The sequence below is a fragment of the Arvicanthis niloticus genome, chromosome 5 (assembly GCF_011762505.2).
Source record: "Arvicanthis niloticus isolate mArvNil1 chromosome 5, mArvNil1.pat.X, whole genome shotgun sequence".
Taxonomy (NCBI): Eukaryota; Metazoa; Chordata; class Mammalia; order Rodentia; family Muridae; genus Arvicanthis; species Arvicanthis niloticus.
Window position 1 is genome coordinate 38,199,785 of NC_047662.1, and position 23,358 is coordinate 38,223,142.

General features: G+C 50.6%; 1 protein-coding gene across 3 annotated transcripts in view; it reads right to left on the minus strand.

The window, feature by feature from the left end:
* Positions 1-2,531: 2,531 nt before the first annotated feature.
* Trabd2b (TraB domain containing 2B) overlaps positions 2,532-23,358 on the minus strand; it is a 265,876-nt gene continuing 245,049 nt past the window's right edge. For all 3 annotated transcript variants that reach the window (XM_076934439.1, XM_076934438.1, XM_034502426.2), the window contains 3 exons: positions 15,443-15,533; positions 12,340-12,609; positions 2,532-6,010 (listed from right to left, as the gene is read on the minus strand). In XM_076934439.1, coding sequence (XP_076790554.1) covers positions 5,815-6,010; positions 12,340-12,609; positions 15,443-15,533 — 557 coding nt within the window. In that variant the 3' untranslated portion in view covers positions 2,532-5,814. The remainder of the gene's footprint in view (positions 6,011-12,339; positions 12,610-15,442; positions 15,534-23,358) is intronic.

The following is a 23,358-nucleotide window of genomic DNA, read 5'->3' on the forward strand; positions in this document are numbered from 1 at the left end:
CCTCAAGCATTCGTGCCAGACAGTGTCTATGTGGCAGCTAACAGCCACTGAGTTTGGAGGGGACAACACAGAGAGATGCATGTACTAGGAGCCAAGAACATGTCAACAACCTCAGCCCAGCAGTCCCAGAGAACAGTGGGAACAAGTGACCATCTAGGCGTAGAGAGCTGGAGATTTTCTTGAGGCAGATACTGCTGTACTGGTACATGTAGGATGCACAGGGACCCAGGGATCGATAAGTGAGACATGGAGATGCAGGGAGCCTGGCAGCACTGGCAACAGCCTGTACTAAGACAAGGTGGACAGTGCCAATAAGCAGAAGGCCCAGGCAGTGACATGGAATGTTGCATCCTGGGAGAGGGATCACAGAGAGGTGGTTTTCTTGCTAGCAGCATAAGCAGGGGATGGATCTTAAGGGGCCTTGAGTGTCTTTTGCCAAAATACTGGGGAGGCACTGAAGAGTGTTCAAAGCAGGAAGAAACATGGTCATTTTTGTAGCTTACAGAGCTCACTGTGACTGCAGAAGAGACAGTAAAATAGAGGGACACAGTGGTGTAGCTGGCAGCAATTTCCCAGTAGGTCTGAGCCAAGGAGGGCCCAGAGGTGGGGAAGTGATAAGGAGCAGTAGCAATCCTGGTGAGACAGGAGCTAGCAGAAGGAAGGTCATACACACCTCCCTTGATGCTGTTCCTCTGCACCTACGAAGTCCCTGCTCCAGCCACCCTCTCAGCCCACACCCAAATCTGTGCATGGAAAATGGGGTCATTCACATTCTCCATGCCACACTGCCATAGGCTCTGACCCTCACAAACCAGACAGTTCCCCAAATGTTCCCTGCAGAAGGAAAAAGGAGAAGTAAACAGAAACATCAGAGTCAAGTTCATAATATCTTTTATTAATATATTATGCTACAAAAATATTTTTGGCAAAATAACATTAATAGCATCTTTCTTTGTCTTCTATTATACTCTTAAAGAACTCTTCATGACAAGTCATGGGGCAGGGGTGAAGGAAGAGGTGATAAAGAACACCACAAACATGGTGAGAGCCGAAGCCAGCTTGGTACAGTGAGGCACAGTGGGGTAGCCAACAAATCTGAGACTTAGAACTAGGCCAAAGCTAAGGCCAACCTCCCCTTTCTTTAGCTGAGAGCCACGCCCACCTCAGCCTGACAACCAGAGACTCCAAGAGTCTAAGAGTCCTTGGTCTCTCACACCAGGCACCTTAGACTGGGATCCTATTCAAAACCACATTCCCCAAGGCAGATTTTAGGGTGAAGAGGCCTTTAAGTTATGCTTTCTTATCTGTCACATGCTCGAATCCTGGTGGCCTGCGGTGCCTATATGATACACAGAATTCCCCTCCTGGCCCCAGGAAACTCTCCCTATGGTCCATGAAGAAACAGAAGCTCAAAGAGCTTCTGGGGCTTCCCAGGCAGCAAGCAAAGGCCTCTAGAGGGAAAGATCCCAGTCTGCCTTTGGAGACAGGGGTGAGGAGCTGACAATCCCTGGAAAGGGCCAGGTAGTGTCCCAAGGGCCCTTATAAGCTCTGACTTCCCTTCCTCAAGGTTGGTCACAGACAAAGAAGTGGCTCCAAGCTGGAGTCATGGGCAAGGTTTCAATCCAGGCATCTCCTCCATAAGAGGTCCCCTGCCCAAAGGCAGCAGGAGTTTGTGCCAGCTCATGGCAAGCCTGGCTGGACTGTGTGAGAATGGGGGAGGGGTGGAGAGAGGCTTGCCTGAGTACTGAGTCTACAGGCTTAGAAGGCCAGCCAGGGTGATATTTTTGGCTGCCTAGATGAATTTTTGGAAAAATAACAATGTTTAAAGAACCCAAACCTTACAAAGCCAGGGGCACTTTCATAGCATTTACACCAATCCTTTGCCAAGATTTCCAGCTGGCTACCACATCTTTAGCCAGTGGACCTTGGGGCCTCGCATACTATGCGTCTACTTCCACCTGGAGAGTTCTACCCTCAGGTGCCGTCCTTTAGGACCTAGGGATGTGGAAGTTGTCTCAAATAGAGAGCCAAGGCTGTCTTTTGCCTTTCTTAGCTCCAACCTCTTCTTTCTCTGTTCTGTTTCCTTTCCTCCCTTGTCCCTCTCCGAACATCTACAGAGTATTACAGAGCATCACCTTTGTGTTGAAGGTCATAAAAAGCAGACACATGACCCACCTCATTGATTTGCTTGTATTCCCAACAGGGAACACATTCATATCCAAACAGCCCTAACTCTGGAATGTGGGTGTGGTACTGGGAAGGTACAAAGGGCTCCATGGGGACATCCTGGAGCAAGCCACTAGGGTTATGCTCACTGGATAAATGGCTGGGAGAAGGGATGAGAACTTCCCCCGGGGAACAACATGTATAATATACCATGTCAATTCTAGAAATAACAGATATGATTCCATCTGCCAGGTTGGTGTGGGAGGGAGGAGACACGGCCAGCAAGTCAGCTGAGCGGGGTCATGGAGGGTCTTGAATGCCAAGTTGAGGACCTAGTGTTTACCTCATGGTTATGACTAACCCAGGTCTGGTTTTTTTTTTTTTTTCCACTTTAGGTTGTCATCAAAGCTACAACTAGCAGTTCTCTTCTCTGGGATCTATTGTGATAGGGGCACTGGGCTAAGTGGTGGGACAAGTACCTGAGCTTCCAGGCTTGCCTAAGTCAGGACTTGGCCAGGACATAGCAGGCGACCACACTCCATGTGAGGAGGTTATGCTTGGGTCTTTCAGTATAAGGTGAGTGCTTTGAGTCACCCTCAGTCCACACATTGCAGACTCCGTGTCTTTGACCCCGAGACTGGCACCTGCACCGCTTGATTCTTTCACCCCCCACAGAGTGCTGGTCACTTAATCTGCTGGGCCTCAGGCCTTTCAACTTTCTGTTTGCTTCAAAGTCAAAACAAAAGTCCTAAAAATACTCATGGGAATCTCAAGGGAACTGGGCTCTGTGTTTTATGAGTCTATATAGCAAGAACACGAAGTCTGAGAAACTGCTGATGGACTACTGATCTGTTTCCAGAGCAGGAAGGGAAGTTTAAGTGGCCTAGCCATATAATCTGTTTTTTTGTGCAAGGTCTCCTAGGAGGTAGGCCAACAAGTTCAGTTTGCTACTTGTTTAAACCCTGGCTTGGTGGAGTTCTCCAGGGGCCAGGAAACTTTGGCCCTAGGTGTCTGACCAACAATAGCTCTTTCTTTCTAAGCCCACACCAACCTTGAATTTTGTTGATCTGTTGGCCTAGCCTGCCTTTCCTTCCTTCCTTCCTTCCTTCCTTCCTTCCTTCCTTCCTTCCTTCCCTCCTTCCCCCTCCCTCCCTTCATTTTTCATATAGGGTCTGGTTATGTAGTTCAAGCTGTTTGAGAACTCACTATGACCCCCAGTCTGGTCCTCTTATGATGCTTATGGATGCTCTTGCATCAGACTCCCAAGTACAGCCGTTACAGACATGTGCTACTAAGCAGGGCACATCATCTTTAAGAACCTTAAAATGTGATGGAGGAAGAGAGTTTGGAACACTTCCTTCCCTTCCAATTTTCCTTAAGAAGGGGTCTGGAAAGACAAGTGGCCTGATGTTGGGGCTGGGAAAATAGTAGCCCAGGATAGCCCCACATGTCCCATGTTGATAGTAAACTCTTCTGGGCTCAGAAGGGTGGGTAGAATTCAGCCCATGTGTAACCCTGGCACTGTGCTTGCACAGTGATTACATGCTGTATTAATTCACCATCTTGGCCCCACGCCTGGCACAGGTCTGGGCACACGGTCAGGTGCTTGGACTGTTTCCCCAAATGCTTCATCTTTAATTAACCTCAAGCTTGATCTCCATACATCTCATGCCATACCCTGCCCCAAACGGGGGAATCTGGCCTGTGTGTTTCCAATTCCTTTACACTTATCTCATCCCAATAGCGCTCTGCACGATCCGTTTGATGTCTAACTTCTGAGCCTGCTTTAAAAGTCAGCTAAGCCCCTTCCCGCTCAGCAATAGGAAGTCACATTTTTTGCCAAGGATAAACTGACTCCAGCCCTGGTTGAGGTCAAGTTCAGTTTACAGTATGGTGCCCATGGGACTGGCGGGACCCTGTGAAGCAGAGTTCCAGAATCTTGCCAGGTCTCAGGCTTAAACCTGTCCACTGGGGCAGAGCTGGAAAGAATTCTGCTGCCTGCCAGGATGCCTGTGGGACCCCTGACTATGCAATGAGTTGCCCAGAATCCTGCCATCTCAGAAGGGAGATGTCTGCCAACCTAAGCATGGCGGTGCTGTAGCCAACCAGGCGCCATCAAGCCTGCCAGGGAAACCCATGTGCAGTGAGGTGAGAGAACGGGACTGGAGTCGACATGCCTGTCCCAGCTGTGCCACTTTGGAGAGGCCTTTCCTTTTTCTGGACCCTAGCGGTTATTCTTACTCTTGTTGACAGGTGAGGGTTCTTTTCTGCTCTCAGGAGCTAGGACTCCTTAAATAATGAGCCACAAGTCTAGCTTTGGCTCACTGTGTCTTCAGTCAGCCCCTGGGGACAGAAGGGCTCTGTGTCTCAACTCCTTGCCTGTCCATGCTGGCTAGACATCCTCCTGCTAGAGGCCCCTGGCTGCAGAAGCCAGCAGGGGGAGCTGGGGAAATAGCCTCCTTGCCTTCCATGGGAAGCCTGGGAGGGTTCCAGTTTGGGAAATCTGCCTCCCCTGTCAGAAAGAACAGGAGTAGAACACAGTTCATGGAACAAGGATAGTTTTTGTATCACCCTGATCCAGGTGTGGGGGGTACACCTTGGGTAGATAATTTCTCCTCTTTTGGGGGTTCAGTCTTATCATTGAATAGGAGGTCACATCGCACAGCAGGCTTCTGGCAGGTGGCTCTCTTTACCACTGTCATTACTACAACTGGAGGCTCCCGTGCTCCATCACCCCTAAGACTGTTCTGTGCCCACTCCTGCCCATGCCTGTCCTCTGCCCAGTTCACTTCCCAGCCGTGGTTTTACCAGCCCCTCTTGAATGGAAGCTGCACCAGTGCCACTGGAACACAGATCACCCACTTGCTTTGTGACCTTGGGTAAATCCCGTTCACTTTTTGGACCTCAGTGTAGCCATCTGACCAGGACTGGGCTCATCTCTCTCAGCACCAGTATCCCTCTTTAATAGAAAAACTCACCAGGAACCCTGAAGGGCCAGTCCACAGACACGCAGGACTTCAAAATAGCAGCATTCTCTTTCTTTCTTTCTTTCTTTCTTTCTTTCTTTCTTTCTTTCTTTCTTTCTTTCTTTCTTTCTTTCATTCTTTCATTCTCCTTAAATTGTCCTTCTGGGGCCTGAACAGAGTTAGGGAGGATGGTTGGCCACCATGCCTCTGGCTCTGAAATCTAGCCTCACAAAAGCTGGGGCAGTCTTTCTGCCTGCCCTCAGAGGTGCCTACAGTGGGAGAAGCCAAGCCTGAGTAGGAGGCTTGGGGGCCAATTCAAAGCCACTGTCCACACAGGTCACAGAGGTCATGGGAGCCCGGGCTCCTTCCCTGGGTTGTTGTTAGGGCTAATACAGGGACTATAACATAGGCTACATAAAAATAGTTTTATCAATAGAATAAATACATTTTCTCTTTTAATATGGACACATATTTTACAAAAGAGCCCCATAGCACTATGGGAAATTAAGACCTTCTACAAAAAAGAAGATGTAACTTGAGTACAATAAAGCTCTAGTATTCTAAGGTCCCTGTCCTGTGTGAACTGCCTTGAGGTGTTTGCACCTTCTGAGGTGGTGTCAGATGGTAGACACAGCCACAGACACCTGTGGTTTCTCTGGCTTCTCTGCAAGGGTGGTCGAGGTCAGGAAGGCCCGAGGGTGTGTAGTAGGAAGAGGGCCACAATGACGGCAGGGAGGAAGCCCAGTGCAGGTGCTGAGCTGCTGGCAGGCCCCACGGGGTCCTGCTGCTGGAGTTGGTGTGAGGACTTGACAGAGGACTTGGTGGTTTCGGAGCTGGGGGTGGGCTGGAGGGGCAGCGGAGGTGGCGAAATTGTAGTGCTGCAAAGAGGAAACAAGGATTGTCAGGAGCCTCTTCCTTGCAAGAGAGCTTCTGGTTCTGCTCTAACTTTAGCAGGTACCTTAGGGAAGAGGAATAGTCTAGAACCCCACAGCAGGCTCAGCTGACCCACAAGGACTGATGACTGTGATTGATCATGAGGGCAGGTTCCAGGCAGGAACAATTGCAAAGTCAACTGGGGTCCCCAGAGTATAGCTTCCATTGGTTTCCTGGTGGTTTACACCTCAATGTTCCCCAGAAGGTTGCTGAAGGTGGCAGAACACACACACACACACACACACACACACACACACACACACACAGCACATACACACACACACATCACACACCATACACACTACACACATACCACACACATCACACACACACCACACACATACACATACACCACACACACCACACACACAGACACACACACCACACAAATACCACACACATAGACACACACCACACAGACACACACACCACACAGACACATACCACATACATACACACACACCACACACACCACACACACACCATACATACACACCCCGCACACATACACACCACACCCCCCCACACCACACACACCCCCACACCCCCCTTCCCCCCATGCACGCCTTAATTTTTACCACATCATCCTATCTGCCACGGGAGGAGCATCCCCCACACCAGCTGTTCAAACAAGATTACCATCCTCACAATAAGCCTTCAAAATGGCTCTTACCACCTCCTTCAACAAGGGGGCCTCACAGAGGTTACTGGGTATCAGGTTCTGGGGCAAAGTAGGTTTGTTCACCCATGGGGCAGGAGAGGAACAACCACTGTCTCTCTCAGAGATGCAGGCACAGTGCTCCTACAAAGTATGTGTGCAAAACAGGGGTGAGGGTGGGGTTTCCACAGCACATTTTAGCTCACAGAAACCTATGTGCTCTGTTTCCTGCCATGCTGGCCTTCAACTACACGGGACCAGTCACGGTCTCACTATACTGTTTTACCTTACCTCATCCCCATCATGCCCAGGGTCTTGCTGTCATTGTTACCGCTGGAGTCTTCCCTCACCCTCTCTCTTCTCAAGGCCCATGATCCGTCCTGAGCTCTTGAGGAGCAAAGGCTCACCTAAGACACCATCTGTCCACTTCCCACTAACCTCACTGCTGTAGTGGGACATTTTTTCTGAGAGTCAAAGAACAAGTTTCAATCTGAGGAGTCTTAGAACAGTGCTGGCCCCTGGGAGATGTGGGAAGGCTTTTTTAAAAAAACCATCATTAATATTTTTATTTCTCTGCTCTTCAACTAACAACATCCTGCATTTACAGTGTACTTAAGAGCTCAGACAGTCATCATGCCTAGTGATTTTTCTATGCCGTATTTCAGTTTCTACTGAGCTTGAAGGAGATGAGGATTCTTAGCAAGAAGAGATGCAGTGGGGTCAAGTGCTTCTGTGGCAAGAACCCTGAGCATTAGTGAAGTGTACTATTTCCTGGTGAGACCTTGAACACTGATGTGGAGGGTCCAGGGTCAGACTGAGGCCTTGTTGGTTGTAGCCCCTAGAGGAGATTAATGTCTGTGTCGAGAAGAGGTCATTACCTCAAACACACATACATATGCTCTCCCTCTCCCTCTCCCTCCCCCTCCCCCAACCTCTCTCTTCTTTCTCTCTCTCTCTCTCTCTCTCTCTCTCTCTCTCTCTCTCTCTCTCTCTCTCTCTCTCTCACACACACACACACACACACACACACACACATGCATCCATGCTTCGATACCACTGTGTGTCCCAGCCTAGGTAGTTGAGAGGCTTTGGGGGCTGACTTGACTTCAGGGCAGTGGGCCAGGTGCCCTGTGAAGTGGCTGGAGCCAGGGCTTGGCTGTCCTTTGCTAGGGGGACAAAACCAAATGGGAAATATGTCTCACAAGGCACCTATAGGTATTTTCTTTCACACTTTGAAAACTAAAGATGAAAACTCTCCCTTGGAGCCCAAGTGGGGTTTTTATTGCTTGGAAAGAGTCCCAGGAAAATGAAGTGGGATGGGGTGGGGGGGACAAGCCCCTAGGAGTGCAACCTCCCTCGTTCCTCACAGCTTACTCTGCTCACAAGTTGGCCCCCAATCCAGGTCCCCACCCCCTTTCAGGCTTATGTTGGAGAAAATTGTCTCATGGCACAACGGTTTAGAGGCCAAACCAAACACACTGCACATTCCCAGGCTCTGCAGATGGCTGGCACTGAGGGGCCAAGTCTGCTCTGAGCTGACAGGACCCCAAGTGTGGGAAGGCCCCTCTGGCTGGCTAGAAGATAGAGCTCTGAGCTGTGTCCTTGGCAAATCTGTAAAATTGGGCCCATAGTGTTTTTTAGGCCTCAGTTTCCCAGTCTATACAATGAAGGGGCAAGAGTGGACTCAGGGACTTTGAACTTCTTTCCAGCAGTAAAAGCCAGAAGTCAGACCACAGGCAGAAGTCCAAGGAAAAGTACAGACAAGTAAGTCTAGTGCCAGGCACTGCCTGGTGCCACCCCTCCTGGGGGTTCCCTGGAGCAGGAGAGGTTTGCAGGAGCCCTCCAGGCCTCGGCACTGGGCATCACTGACATTAGTTTTCTAGCTCATATGAGAGGCTGTGCCTGACTGGAGGCACAAGTGTGCCTTTTGCTCTTTGAAAACCAAATATGAAGGCCCCCTTGCCAAAGGTAGAGAAAGTCCCTCGGCTTGAGTAGTCTCTGGGAAGTGATGGAGGATGGTTAGTGAAGAGACCAGCATCCAGTTACTTCCTTAGAGAACTTTGGAAAGATGTAGGGGGCACCGTCCTTGGAGAATGCGGAGCTTGTATGATAGGATCCTCCAGGCCAGCAGCTGGAGGAGAACTTGTGATTCTCAACTGGACTTTGGCGTCTTTGGGCCAAGAAATCAGTTGTAGGCAAAGCTACCGTGCTATGCTGGCTGCTTCCCCCTGTGTCCACCCAGTACCTGGGGCTTTTACATCTTGTGCCGTGATCTTCCTCCCTAGGAATGCCTTCACCTCTGCCTCGACCTCGAAGATTGTGGGTTAACCATGCGCTCCTTTCTAATAGCTTTGTAATGGAAGGAACTTGGCATCCTGAAGTGAAAATGGGCCCATAGATAGGAATTGCCAGATTCTTGTAGTGCTGAAGTTCCTGGGCTTTTTCACTGTCAATATCTTGGGAGCCATCTGTCGCTGTCCCCCAGCAGCACCAATCCATGGTAATAGGTGACAGGTGTGTGTGTACCCAACATGTCTTTGCTAAATTGGGTGTGGAAAAGCCCCCACCCAATGGCTTATTGAAGGCTTTAAGCCTAGGGCACACTGAAGCCTGAGATAGCCCAGAGCAGAGATTCTGGAAGCAACACATTAGTAGTAGCTATGCAAGGGTCACTGCTGGGCTGATGTCAGCTCTGCAAGCATCTTCTTACTGTCAAAGCCCTGTGGAGTGGGACTTCAGTACTACTCTGATTCTTTCAGAGATTTTTTTTTTTTTTTTTTAATAATTGAGTGACTTCATTCTCCAGTCCTCGTGGAGGCAGTTCAGATGGGGTGCTGGCCTCGCAAGGACACTTTAGCTGCCCTGGGCCACATCACATTGTGAAGAATGTGAGAGGAATACCCTGAGCAAGGAGGGCAGTGGACAGGAGGCCTTCAGAGTCCTTCTGGAGGGGTACTTTGTTTTCTCCCATCTTCGAGGGCTTTGACATATACACTCTGGATGGCCTGCACTTACCTAGTCACTCACCAAATCTGTTACACACTGATGCTCACCTCTGAGCCTGGCTTTAACTAATGCCCAGGAGTCAGAAGGTAGTCTCCTCTCTACATCTGTGCATCCTCAACATGCTTCCAACTCAGGTGTGCCAGCCACTGTGCCTCCTTACTTCTCTGTGTCCCTCTTTCCTTCTCTTCCTCCCCTCTCACAGACACAGACAGACAGACAGACAGACAGACACACACACACACACACACACACACACACGCACACACATACACACACACGCACACATACACCTCTGTGTGCCTAAAGACTTGGGGACATGGAGAATGTGAGTTGCCATAACCTCCAGAAACTAGTCAAGGCCCTAATGCAGCAGATGGCGTCACTAGGATTGTCAGAGGCCCATGTTTTACAGGAATGCTCTCTGTCCTGACTTGCCCTGGTCACACCTTTCAGTGCTGCCTGTCTATCTGGTGCTCGCTCAGAGGTAAGGGATTCCTGCGAATACTCTGCTGCCATGCATCCATCTGTGGACACACCAGCCCTCTCCACGGGTCCCCATAAATCATCCTGCCACAGTCTGCTGCTACTCTAAACTTCCTCCACTGTGTTTACATCTTGGGGTAATGAGGGGTGAAGGGAGGCCAGCCTGCTCCAGGTGGTGTCCCAGCCAGGCACTTGCATTCTGCATCCCTGGTTCCCTCTTTCTTAGGCTCAAGGGTACAGTCCAAGACCCTTCCCTCTACTGAGGCCTCAGTTGGCCTGGAGCAATCTAAACCAGAGTTGTGTTCAGGATTCCCCCAGTCTAGAAACAAAGGCAAAGAAATGTGTTGGCAATGGTGTCAAGAAAAGGGTTCTCATGGGTGGCTAGGGCAGATGGGAGAGCTTGGTCAGGTGCAGATGAGAAGGACACTTGCATGGTGGGTGACAAACATGAACCTAGAGTTAGACCTGGGTGACAGTTCTGAGTCTGTGACTCAGCACCATCTTTCATCTGGATGACTCGATTCCTTCCCTGCAAAACAGGCCTGTTCCTTGTGACTATTGATAGGCCTACAATGCGATGTGATGAATGTAAGTAGCACAGTGGGAGCTTCACAACGGCCCAATGGCGTGCCACCCTAGGCAGAGAGAAGCAAGAACAATTTGGTGGAGGGGACAGGGCATAGACTATGGTGGCACATAGCCTGGTGAGGATCCAGTGGAGGCAGAAGGCAGAAAAGGAAATGAGAGCCCTGAAGCAAGCAAGCATCCCTGTGGGCCATTCAGGATTGCTACTGATCAATGAGGTGTGCAAGGTGTCATCAGAGGCCAGAGGCCCCTCAGGGGCCCTACTGCTGGAGTGTAGGTAGAAGATGTGCAGGAAGAGGCAGGAGTGGAAGAGCCAGAAGAGCCGGCTCTTGTTGGATTTAGGAACAGAGTGAGAAGTGGAATAAAGCAAAGCTCTAGGAAAGGTGGTTTGTCAGAAGGGCTGGCTGCAAGGGAGCTCCATGTTATCCTCTGCCTGGTCACAGAAAATGGGAGATTTGGGGAATCTGGGAAGGTGGAAGGAATTCTTTGAATGTGGAAGCCTGTGCCTTGTACTTGGGCTTCCTGGAGAGCACAGGGCTTCCTCTTTTCCAAGAAGCAGTGAGAAACTTTAACAAGCTGCTCTTTGGTGGAGCCTTCTCTTCCAGCCTGAGCAGAGGGAGGTGTGTCAGCCAATCTTAATTTTACCTGTTGGGGTGGAGGAGGCTCCCCTCTGCCAAAGAAAAGCTGCTTTCTTTCCCTGAAGCCAGGATCTGTTTTCCAGGTCCCGTGTTGGAAAAAGGAAACTGTCTAATGTCATTCATCTACTTTTTGCTTTCAGATATAGTTAGGGGCTGGGGACTCCGCTGGAGCTGACAGCTTAGCCCCCTGTTACTCTATGAGTTAGATTCCTGCACTGACCAGGACTTTGACTAATCAGATTATTTGAAGCTTCTAGTGGACTGCTGGTAGCCTGCAAACTTTCCCACAACTGAAGGATGCAACTCTCTAAAACTCTAGGCTCCTGTACCCAGTTAGGCTGGGTAGCCCATACTGGTCTTAGTGTGTCTCAGCTAATATAGCTACAAGTGATGCCTCTGTAGTGGGAGGCAGGGTTGATGAGGTCTCTGCAGGAGTACATTTTCCAGTGGCCCAGGGGAGACACTGGTACCAACATCTAAAGGCTCTGTGGCTTTGATGCCTGCTCATTGTCAGTCTTTTTATGATAGTGCATGGCATGCCTTTGTGACAGGGCCTGAACTACATCAGTCTGTTGTCTGTAGCTCAGCCACCTGGCTGTAGAAGAGCCAGGAGGTGGAAAGTACCAGTCAGGTTCTGGTTCCCTGGGTGGCCTGGGCTAGTTGGATCCAGACATTGGTTCATGTTCATAAAGGCACAACTGGATGGCATTAAGATCCAGACGGGGACTTTGGGTTTTGAGGTCTCACTGTATGGCGATCCTCAGGAGTCAGGAGAGAGCCTGCCTCCAAGTGTCCACTCTGACACCTCTGTCCTTCCTTGCTCAGAGCAGAGCCTGTGGCAGTGCAGTAAGCCCTAGGAGAGGCTGACAACCTCTCCTATACAACCTGTTCCTTCCCTGCTCACCTGTCCTCGATTCGGACCCAGAGGTCATTGAATTGCCTTGGCCGCTGGTGTTTGTTTAGTCTCTTGCGCCACTTCTGCCTTCCAAACTCCTCCAGCTGACTGAGGCTGTCGGGGAGCAGGAGGTGTGGGGACAGGACTGGATCCTCCTCCTCAGGAGGAGTGGTGGGGGTCGCTGAGGTTGCTTCTGGGACTGCAGCAGCTAGGGTTGCTGGAGCTGGGCTGGCAGGAGAGGTGCCCTCAGGAGGGGGAGCTGGGCTCCCAGCAGCAGGACTGTAAAGGGGAACAGAATGTGAGTGTGCCATGTGTGAAAAGGGGATGCAGAGAGGATGTCTTCAAGGCAAGGGGAACTTCAATGTCCCCGCTGGGACAGACTGGAGGGACCCAGGGGAACCACTGTCTGTTATAGAGACAGAAAACTGATTCATTCTTTCATCTTTTACTCCATAGACTCCCCACAGATAGCACTTTTCTGAAATTAACTCTCAGCAGTGACCTCAACAGATGCTCACAGCCCTGCCTATAGCTCATACCTAAAGTGAAGACAGAGTGAAACACACAGGCTGTCAGGTGGCCACACTGCTGAGGAGGAGAATACCCACACATGGCAGAGACAGGTGCAAGAGCAGAGGGATGGAGGGGCTGGGTGGAAAATGACGTCTATGCGCATATTTGAACTTGATCACGGTTTCACTCAGCAATACCTCTGACAGAGGGAGTCTAAGGGAGTTATTTAACTTCACTGTGACTCAGTTTTCTATTCTGTAAAGTGGGGATATGATGGTTTGTTACTCCAGGGGATATTGTGAGGTTATAGGTGAACACAGATGAAGGGCTTAGACTAGTTTTGGGCAGTAATAGGCAGCCCAGGCCATTGAATAGTTAATGTTATTCAGGTTGCTTGTGTTATCAATTCATCTAGCTATCTGTGCACTGGATGTCTATTGATGGTCTTTTAAATGCAGATGGCGCAGGGCTAAGTCACTGAGCTCAACCCGAAGGCTGATAGATACAGTCTATAACCCATGTTAGAACTCACGGCCTAGATTATGTATGATCCGTGCTTGGGTAGAAAGGGGATGTAGGAATACTGTTGCCTGTTTTATCAGAATGGCATGGGTGTGAATGAGCCGAGGACCCAGCCCAGTGCCTGGTGCCTACCAAACCTCTCTGATGTGGGCCACCCAGCAAAAGGACCCAACTATGCAAGCCCTCAAGGGTCACTTAGTCATGTTTGTGGAATTTGTGCTCAAATAGGGTATGCCTCTCATCCTGCAGACATTCTTCCTTTTATTCTTTGCTTTCTGTGGCCCAAAAGGAATTCCTTGGGGACATCTGGCCCTGAAGGGTCGGGAGTGGTTTTAGGAATTGTGTCCAAGCAAACATCTTGTGAGGGAGGTGGTACCCAGGACTGGAAGCAGCCTATCCTCCCATTCCACACACTGCAACAGTGTGTGGGTGAGGGGCTTCTCTCTCTTTGAAGAGAAAAAGGGCATGGCTCAGCTCATCCTCTCCCAACCCCCATGGCAACTCCAGACTCCCAGGGTCTAAGCTATTGGAGATGCTGCAGCTGTTGAGGAGATAATTCAAAACAGTCAGACAAAAAGATAGCTACAGGAAGCACCTGTGGCCAAGGATGGCTTTTATTGTTGTTGCCTCCACAGCATTCCCACCCCCACCCCCCACCAGTTCCTTCATTCCCTGTACAGGAGACTGAGGCTGAGAATCCTCTGAATGGAGCCTCCAGTGAGTCCAAGGGGGCAGAGGAGGGATCTCCTCCTCTAATGCCTGAGCTCCAAGATGAATAGAAGCCTGCAGGCCTCCCCTGCCCTGCCTGGCCACACACAATGAGCTTCAACGGGAAGGACCTCTGGGGTGTGGGGAGAAGGGTGAAGTGAGAGAATGGGCAGTGGGGGGGGGGGACTAGAGAAATGCCTTGACCCCAAGGCTACCTTTATCCCTACACCTGCCATAGCCCCCTCCAAAACATCTGGAGGAACTCATGGGAAGTGATGGGAGGCTGGGATGGAGTCCCACCAGTGAGGTTCATAAGGTCCCATAGAAGTCAGGTAGAACTAGGTAGTATTGTATGGAGCGGCCTGTGCTCTGGGCACTGTCATACAAATATGTCCTGCAAGTGAGTTCATGATAGGCTCAGATGTCCCAGCTACATCAGGGATATTCATAGTTCCTGCCTTGCCAGGCTATGACCGTGCGTTAGAAGTGCCTAAAGCCCCGTGCAGAGTCAGCAGCCAATACCACTTGTCTGCTTGGCTGTCATTAAAGGAAGCCTCCTTAAGACGTTGGGTTTTGTAACCCTAATGGCAGGGGTTGTAACCACAATGGGGCCATTCTTGTGGGCTGATGAGAAGCTTCCTACATAAAGACTGGAGCATGAATCTCTGACTTTGAGGAGCCTGACACTGACCTGACAGCTTCAGGAGATCTGAGATCTTGAGCCTGGTTATAGCTTGATGTTAGTACTGTAGATGTACAGATAGGCAGAGCTGATCCCCATCCTTGGGAAAAGTCCAGAGTGGGGACAGGTCGGGTGGGGAAAAATAGGAACCCACACAGGAAGAGGTTGAGAGAATGGCTCTATAGGCAGAGTGAGGGTATCCTGACAGGAAGGGGTACAGTCCGAGGAAACAGTGGAGCAGGTATAGGCAGGAAGCAGAGGACCATGAATGGGTGGGGCAGCATGCAGTGGGGATAGACACAGGGAAGAAACCAAACTGTCACCTCTTCTTCCCATGGCTCCATCTTTATTCAGAGCCTGTCTGTCCATTGACTTTCTAAGGAATAACTGAGGTCACCTGTGCCCCTGTCAAATCTATTTGTATCTGAACACCAGAATTTCTTATTCTACATTCGCTCCTGTACCCACTGCACCAGGAGATCCCAACAAGACTGCATAGCAGCCTCCTTCTATCTAACACCCCAATGCCTGGTCCACTTTGTTCTCACCAGACCCCATCTCATAGCAGTCTGTTGCACAGCTCTACCCTTAGGCCTGAGCAGGTCATCGGGGCAGTGACCACAGCTTGTCATCAGACAGCAGTCCACGAGCCTGCTCCAAAATGCCACCATATACCCTGATGCTTACCCGTGGATGGCTTGCCCAGCAGGTGTGTGGTCCACCTCCAGCCCTGCCTGTCTTAGAACATCGATGACAGTGTTGTTCCCCAGAAAGTGACCTAGAACATAAGATGCAGCATGGTCTCAGCCATATGCCAGGTTGTCATCCAGAAGATAGTCATCCCTTGGGTTTCTGTCTGGGCCAATGAATTATACCAGTGGAGGTCCTACAGTGGTCTTCAAGACAGGTATTGAGACATAGAAGGCTTATACTTTAGCAATAGGATTCCTTCAAATCCAAGTATAATGTCCCAGTGGTGAGATGTACACCTGGTCCATCCTGCCTGTATCCACATCCCAGCTCTGATGTTCACAGGCTGTACCTCTGCATGCTCCAGTTTCCTCACCCGTAAAGTAGGAGTGATTATAACTACCTGCTCTAGTCTGTGAGGACTCCAGCGTACAGAGGTTGGTATACAGTAAAGGCTCCCAAGTGATACCTATTTCATGACTGTGCCTAATGCTACTAAGCAAACCCTAGTGCCTGCTCACTCAGAGTGGGTAGCCTACAACAGTCATGAAAGGCTTAGCACCATGAAAGCCCCCAGCTCCAACAGATCTATGGTTCCTCTTTGTAAATGCTTTCAGCAACTCATGCCTCCTTTCCTCAGTTCCCTGAGAGCCCTCCAGGGGGCAGAGGCCACCTTGTCACAGCCTTACACATGGCCAGGGTCTTACACATGCTTAGCACATGCTGTGTGGATCTAAGCATTTGGATTCATTTCTTCACTATCTACTCATGGAGGCCCAGGTACTAGAGAAGCCATGTTGGACCCAGCAGACATTGACAGTGACCTAGAGGAGGTGCCTTCTGAGGTAGCCTCCAGAAGTTGTGTGTGTGTGTGTGTGTGTGTGTGTGTGTGTGATGTCCATCTTACCTCCTAGTACTATTCATTCTTTCAGTAAGCATTTGTGGTGCATCTGTTTTGTATGAGATACCATAAATACACAGGTGGATAACTCAGGGTCCAGGCTCTGATTAGGAGAGTCCTGTGGAGGCCAAGTGACTGTGGACTAACTGCCTGAGTTAGGTGCTGTCCTCTCCCTCCCTCCTGGCCTCAGTCTCCCTACCTTTGTTGTATAAGCACTTTGGGCTGCCCTATGCTTCCTGAATGCTCCAGGATACTAAGTCTGCCCCATGGCCCCTAAGGTAACAATGCCTTCCTGCTCACATTTAGCTCAGAACCTGGGCATTTAAGCAGGGGTGTAATCACTGTCCCCTGGCTCTGATTGCCTGTGATGAGTGGTGACAGTTGAGAGGCAGGAAGGCCAGCACACTGACAGCCCCAGGGAGGCAGAGAACACAGTGGACAAGCTGGCAGGAACAGACAAGCCCCTGAGTCAGAGGGAGTCTGCAGGACCTGCCCTGCGCAGTGGTTGGAGCAAAGGAGCTACCATCAGCCCTCTGGTCCTCTAGCTTAACACACAGCTATATCTCCCTAGCTGGCCAGTCAGAGCTCCTCTGGTTCCTTCCACCTGGAGATGACTGGAAATATCACCTTACAGGGGAGGATGCCAGGAGTGCTATCCCAGCCTGTGCTATACTTCCTCTGAACACTTGGGTGCATAGGCTACCTCCCAGGGTCTCAGTTTTCTCTGTCAGAGGGAAGGACTGAAATGCAGGATGAACACAGGCTTCCCTAGCCCATGGTCCACGGGGAAAAGTTTTGTTTTATTCAAGACCCCCTGAAAAGATGTTCCTCCCTCTCTTCTTCCCTCCTTCCTTTGTTTTCTTCCCTCCCCTTTCCCTTTCCTCTTCCCCCATTTCCTCTTTTCTTTTCTCTTTGACTCCCTCCCTCTCCTCATATACTAATGCCATTGGTTCAGTGAACACTGACTATTGCATATCCCATGCTGGATGATGATTGACTGCCTGGGCCCCATTCTGGCTCCTCTCTGTCTCAGATTCTGGCTCTTAGGATCAGGATGTCATCTTAAGGGAGCTGAAACTGTCCCTGGCTAGGTTGGAGCCACCTCCTTCACTTGCTCTGCCAAGCTGGAAGAGAGCAGTGGGTGCTGTCTTCAGTGCCCAGGAGGAAGGACTCTGCCAGAAGCTCATGGTCTCAGCTCTGGACAATGAGATAGGTCTCCTTCTCAGTCTATGGAGAACTGGCTTTAATGATAAGCTCCAATGGTCCAACTGTGGTCCCCACATCTTCCCAGAAGTCCTCAAGAGCTACCAGTGAAAACTCCAAATTGTATGATATCCAGGAGAAGCAGGTGATACCCACTGACTGAGGCTATATTGTGGATTGTCTGAGGGCCCAGGGTTGGCATGGCTCTATGTGGCTTCTGTGGTATAGACTTCAAGGGATGCTGCTTGGTTCTGAGCTCTGGATGTCTCCCGTGTCTACTTAAGAGCCCTGGCACTCCCTCAGCCTTAAGGCTTTCTGAATTGGATTGCTTTCCTTAGTCTGGGGATACTTGGAGTAAGTGAGCAGGTCTGGCTCAAATTTCTACCTTCTCCTCCTCTGAACCACACTCTTCTCTCCCCTTCTCATCCTTCCTCCCGGGATAGGAGAATGGTACTTCTCCTCCATGCTCCTTGTCAGCCCTAGGAGGGACCCTTCTAGGTGTAATCCTGAATCCCAGCCAGTGTTCCTGACATTTACCCTTTCTGGTGCTTGGTCTCATGAGACCCACAGTTGCAGCTTCTTAGTGCCCAAGCCTCCTTTTGGCCTGTGCCCTTGTCACCATATCCTTAACTCATCTGGTGACACCCTTTGTGGGTTTTCTTCTGTCAGGCCAAACAGGAGCTGTGAAGCCTGCCCTTGGCCTCTTTTCTCTTCATTCTCCTCACACCTCAGCTACCCGCAGTAGTGATGACCACCTCAGTGGCCCATGGACATCTCTACCTAACCCTCCCACGGGGCCCACTAACCCTGCTTGACCTCCTCCATGCTATCACTGTTCCTCTACTAGACATTGCTACTCAAGCTACGCTGGCCTTCATCCTCCCACAGTCAACAGAGACCGAGGGCGTCTCCTCTCAAATCCACTGGACTTCCCAGCTACCACCACTTGCAGCCACACTGCAGAGCTTTCCATTCCCTTCCCACTGCAGCTAACCTGACCTGCCCACAGCCTGAGCTGACTCTGTCATAATGCGCTCTCACAGAGCCACCTGATGGGGGTGGGGTGGGATATAAGCTTTTTGAGGGTGGGGCCATGCCTGATTCATCTTTGTCCCCAGAGCTAAGCCCAAATCTGGCGCACCACCATGGCTCCACGAATGTTTGTTGAATGAATGAGTGACACAGCCTTTTACTCTACATCCTTTCCATGATCTCATCCTGTCCCCAGGAGACCCAACTTTCCCCCATTCTTGTAGCCCAGCCCTGGCCCTTGGTGACTCTCCTCAAGATCCCACCAATCCTAGGAGCTTGGCCCCTATACAGCCTAGAGTCAGGGTCCAGCATATGCTGTCCCCAGGGGTTGGCAGACAGTGCTTAGGCTTGTCTCCAAAGTTGGAAATTTTGAACAAGGCACCACCCCCATGCTGGAACCTGCCGGCAAGGTGGTGGAAGGTTTCCAAAGGGGCCCCACAATGTTGGGGCTCAGCCTGCTTGGCTTGCCCGGCCTCCCTGGGGCTCCTGGCCACCACTCAGCATCTCCCTCCAGCGTTAGCTTCCAGCTGTTCTCTGGCCAGCTCTCTGCAGGAAGACACGTTCCATTTTGCTTGCTGAGTCCAGAGAGGACAACAGAAGAGGAGAGAGAAGGCGGGGCACAGGGAGCCAAGGAGACACAAAGAAGAAAGTGGGAAGAAAAGCAAAGGGACTATCTATCTATCACATGGGGGGCGGGGATGGGAGTGGGGAGGAGAAAACTTCAGGACCTGGGAAGCAAAAGAGAAGGACGAAGAAGAGGGGACAGAGACCAGCTGTAAGAGATGTGGTAACAACTTCAGGGAGAGAAGAGGGAACAGGAAAGATAGCTAGATTGGGGGTAGGGGGAGAGAGAATATGAATGGATCTGACAGGACAGAGATGAGATGAAACCCGCATAGAGAATGGAAGAGGAAGAAGTCAGGAAAGAGAGGACCAGAGTTGGAAGCATAGTGGGGAGATGGCCCCAGGATGGCCAGTATTAGATGGTCATCAGGAACATTCAGGTTCGGGTAGTACAGAGCTTCACTTGTCTCCCTGAGACAAACCAGGGGCCACTTACAGACATCTATATACAAGCAGGAAAGGGGCAGTGGGACGTTTCAGAGCTGAGAAGAGGTTCCTTTTTTCTGGGTGTATGATGGGCTGTGCCAGTGAACAAGGCTTGGAAGACAGCATAGTCTGCCAGTCCCACCTGACCCTCTAGCACAGGTAGGTAGGGCAGGGCAGAGCCTGGGCACAATACTCAGCCCATCCATGAACCCTGTGACCTTGGACAGTTCCCTTTCCCTCTCTGTGTCTCAGCTTCCCCATATGTACCACCTGGCTTCCTGGGCCCTCCCCCCTGTATGGTTTCACTGGGTGGTGACCTGAACACATTTAGAAGCCTCCAGACCACACTGTTCCATTTCATCCTCAAGTAGCCACTGAAGGTGCTCCCACTTTATAGATGAGGAAACTGAGGCTCTGAGAGGGGAATAGGACTTGCCCAAGGTCACACAGCTGGTACGAGGTAAGGCTTTTTGGGCTCGTCCCCAGAACTGATCCAGTTCATGGCAAGCTCCGTCACGCCCCACTCTGAAGTACTTGGCAGCTGCAGAGATGCCAAGATCATAGTCGGGGGCAGGACATGGTCAGAAACGCGTGTACCTTCCAAGGTTCAGCAGATTGGAGAGGAAAGTGTGGCAAGTGCTCAGCATGAACAATGCGCCAATTAACTGGGCAATTTCAAGACTGCAGTGGGGGCTGGGTGGCGGAGGAGGAGAGAACCAGATGTTTCCCCCGCACAGGCTCCAGAGTAACGCGGGTGCCTTCGGCCAGCACACATGTTTTCTCTCCAGTGAGCATGCGGGTTTCCAGTTTTCTCCTCCTGGAAGAGGCATCCCAAGTCCGTATTTATGTTCCGTCTGAAATTAATGCAAGGGAAACTTTCAAATGCGAATCTTACTGCCAGGGCCTCCGGCCGGATATCAAACCAGAGCTGTGTTTGTTTTCCCCAGGAAGTGTGACAGGAGGGGTGGATAATGAGGGGCACCAGGGCTTCTAGTCTATTCAGAGCTGTGTGGAGAGGACCTGGCTGACCTGGGCCTCCTCTCCTGTTCTGCAGTCACCCAGCAAAAGGCTGACTTCTCAGTTCATTGGGGTCAGACTTGACACAGTCTGAGTAGCCAGCCTCATGTCAGGTTCTGAGACACACTGTGGTCTCTACCCATGGGAGAGATAGGTACACACAGGACAGTGATGAAGGGGCACAGGGACCAGGGAATGACGTTGGAGGGAGGATGGAGAGGGTAGCCACGAGAGTACAGCAGCAGGGAATGTTGCAGATCGAAGAGACATCCATGTGTGCTAATACCAATATAAAGCGAATGAGGAAGCGGGGTACTGTAGGCATTGGGGCAGAAGGGACAAGCTGTGGAATTCTGACTGCTGCAGGATAGGAAGAGGGCAGACTCTAGATGGGACCAGAAAACACTTTCCTTAGCAATTGTCTGACAGCCATAAAGAAGCTCTCTACTTCCTGGGGTGTGGCAAGGGAAACAAGGACATCCTCTGGAGTTGGTGATTTGGGGGTGAAGCCACAGCCCCCTTTCTTTAGTAGCCTTTGCTCTGTGATCCTGTGATACCAGGGACAAAAAATGAAATAGTAATGGATGAAAGACCAACTCTGCTCTGCCATCAGTGTGGCGAAGGTGGAAACAAACACCCTGAGTGACAAACTGCCTGGCAGGCAGAATGTGCCAAATGTTTGGATTCATTTTCTCTTTCAGCTGCTCAATATTCTAACTTGCTCATGTCACACAGGTATAAAAGGCAGAGCTGGGTCTATGTCTAGCCATGGCTCAGGTATGTCCATAGCAAGTCACTTGTGGAGGTGGCTGCCCAGACAATACCCAGCCTCTGGGCTCTGGGGAGGCTCCTGTTTGGAGCAGCCTGTGCCCTGAGGTCTCTGTCACTATCTGACAGCTGTTAAGTGGGCATCCTCCTCAGGATGTCACTGGGTATGAATTTCCTCTTAGAAAGCACCCTTTTCTGTCATCAAGGCATCCATTTGGTTCTATAACCTTGAGCTTGATGCTTTTAGGTCATTTGAATCAAACGCTTTCCAAGTTAATATTCTGCTCTGAGGTCAGGGGGATACATCTCTGCTGGCACCTGTCATTTGAGGGTGACTCAGGGTAACTCAGGGTGAGGTAGAAGCCCCAGAGGCTTTGGCTAGTTGGTCCCGAGGACTTGGTGACCACATTACTTTATCTAAAAACCTTTACAGGCATCTAATGCATGCTAGGCTGTGGGATGCCAAGAAGAGTCAGAGATGGCCTTCTTCCTTCTGGTGTCAGATGACTACAGACATAAGCAATGACTGCTAGGTCTGCCTAGGCTAGTCTAGGGTGGGATTCATAATGGCCTTCATGACTGCAAGTCCCAGCTGTACTGGGACAATCACTCTTTGTAGCACCAGGCTCTTTCCTGAGGTTCAGTATCCCAGGGTCTAGGACCTCCTGTTGGCTAGGACATATTTAGGGATAGAGGCTCATCCTGTCTGTGGTGGTTTGAATATGTATGGCCCCCATAGACTCATGTATTTGAATGCCTGGCCCGTAGAGAGTGACACTATTAGGAGGTGTGGCCTTGTTGGAGGAAGTTTGTCACTCTGGGGGTGGTCTCTGAGGTCTCCTATACTCAAACTACATCCAGTGTCACAGTCTCTTTCTGCTGCCTGTGGACCAAGATACAGAACTCTCAGCTGCCTCTCCAGCACCATGTCTGCCTGTTACCTCCCATGCTTCCCACCATGACAATAATGGGCTAAACCTCTGAAAGTATAAGCCACCCCCAAGTCAATGTTTTCCTTTATAAGCATTGCTGTGGTCATGGTGTTCCTTCACAGCAATAAAACACTGAGACATTGTCCCGAGCCTCACTGTTACTTAACACCAGTCTTAGTTCTTGAGATTTCCATGCAGTGCTACAGAGTTCTTCTTGCTCCTCATCTAGTGTATAATGATCCGGGTCCTTGGAGGATCAAAGGCTCAGAGGAACCAGGGGTCCTGGAGTAGTAGTGGCTGTACAGGATTATACTGACAGGCTGTTTAAGCTGTGTCTGGCACTGACCATGGGCTACTCAGGGACTCTCAGGCCACTTACCGAGGGGACTCTCAGACCAGGAGAAATGAAGGCACTGACCAGTCCAGAGCTACCTTCCAGGGGAAATCTGGAGTGTTTTACAGCCTAGTTTCAAAGGCCACACTCTAGTCTATCACTTCTCTTGTTTCCTGGCACGATTCAGCTGAGCCCATAGATGGGATTCTCAGATCTTCTGCTGACAGCACAGCCCTGGAGACAACCTGGGGGACATGGCCCACAATTCTTATTGACTTGTCCTGTTTTAGGTAAGGACATCTAATCACAAGCCAGAAGGGAGTATTGCTCTGCCTGTCAGGTTGCTCTGAATTGAATGGTAATGGCTCTGGCCAAGAATGGTAGCCATTGCAAAGTTGGCAGCTCTAGATGCATGTGTGGTGTGGTTTGGCAGGGCTCCTTTTAGCACTGTTGGAAATTCTGAAGCACTCCTGGAAGGTGTAGCCTCATGTTTGTGTTGGGAAGTGGGACAAACATGGATGCTATGGGTGAGGGGAAGAAACCCCCGAATGGGTGCTGTGGGTGAGGGCAAGAAACCCCGGGAGTGCAATCTCTATCCCAGACTCTGGCTGCCTGTCCTTGGATCATCTGAGAGCTCTGAGTGGCTTCTGTCCCAAAGCAGAGAAGCAGGTGAAAT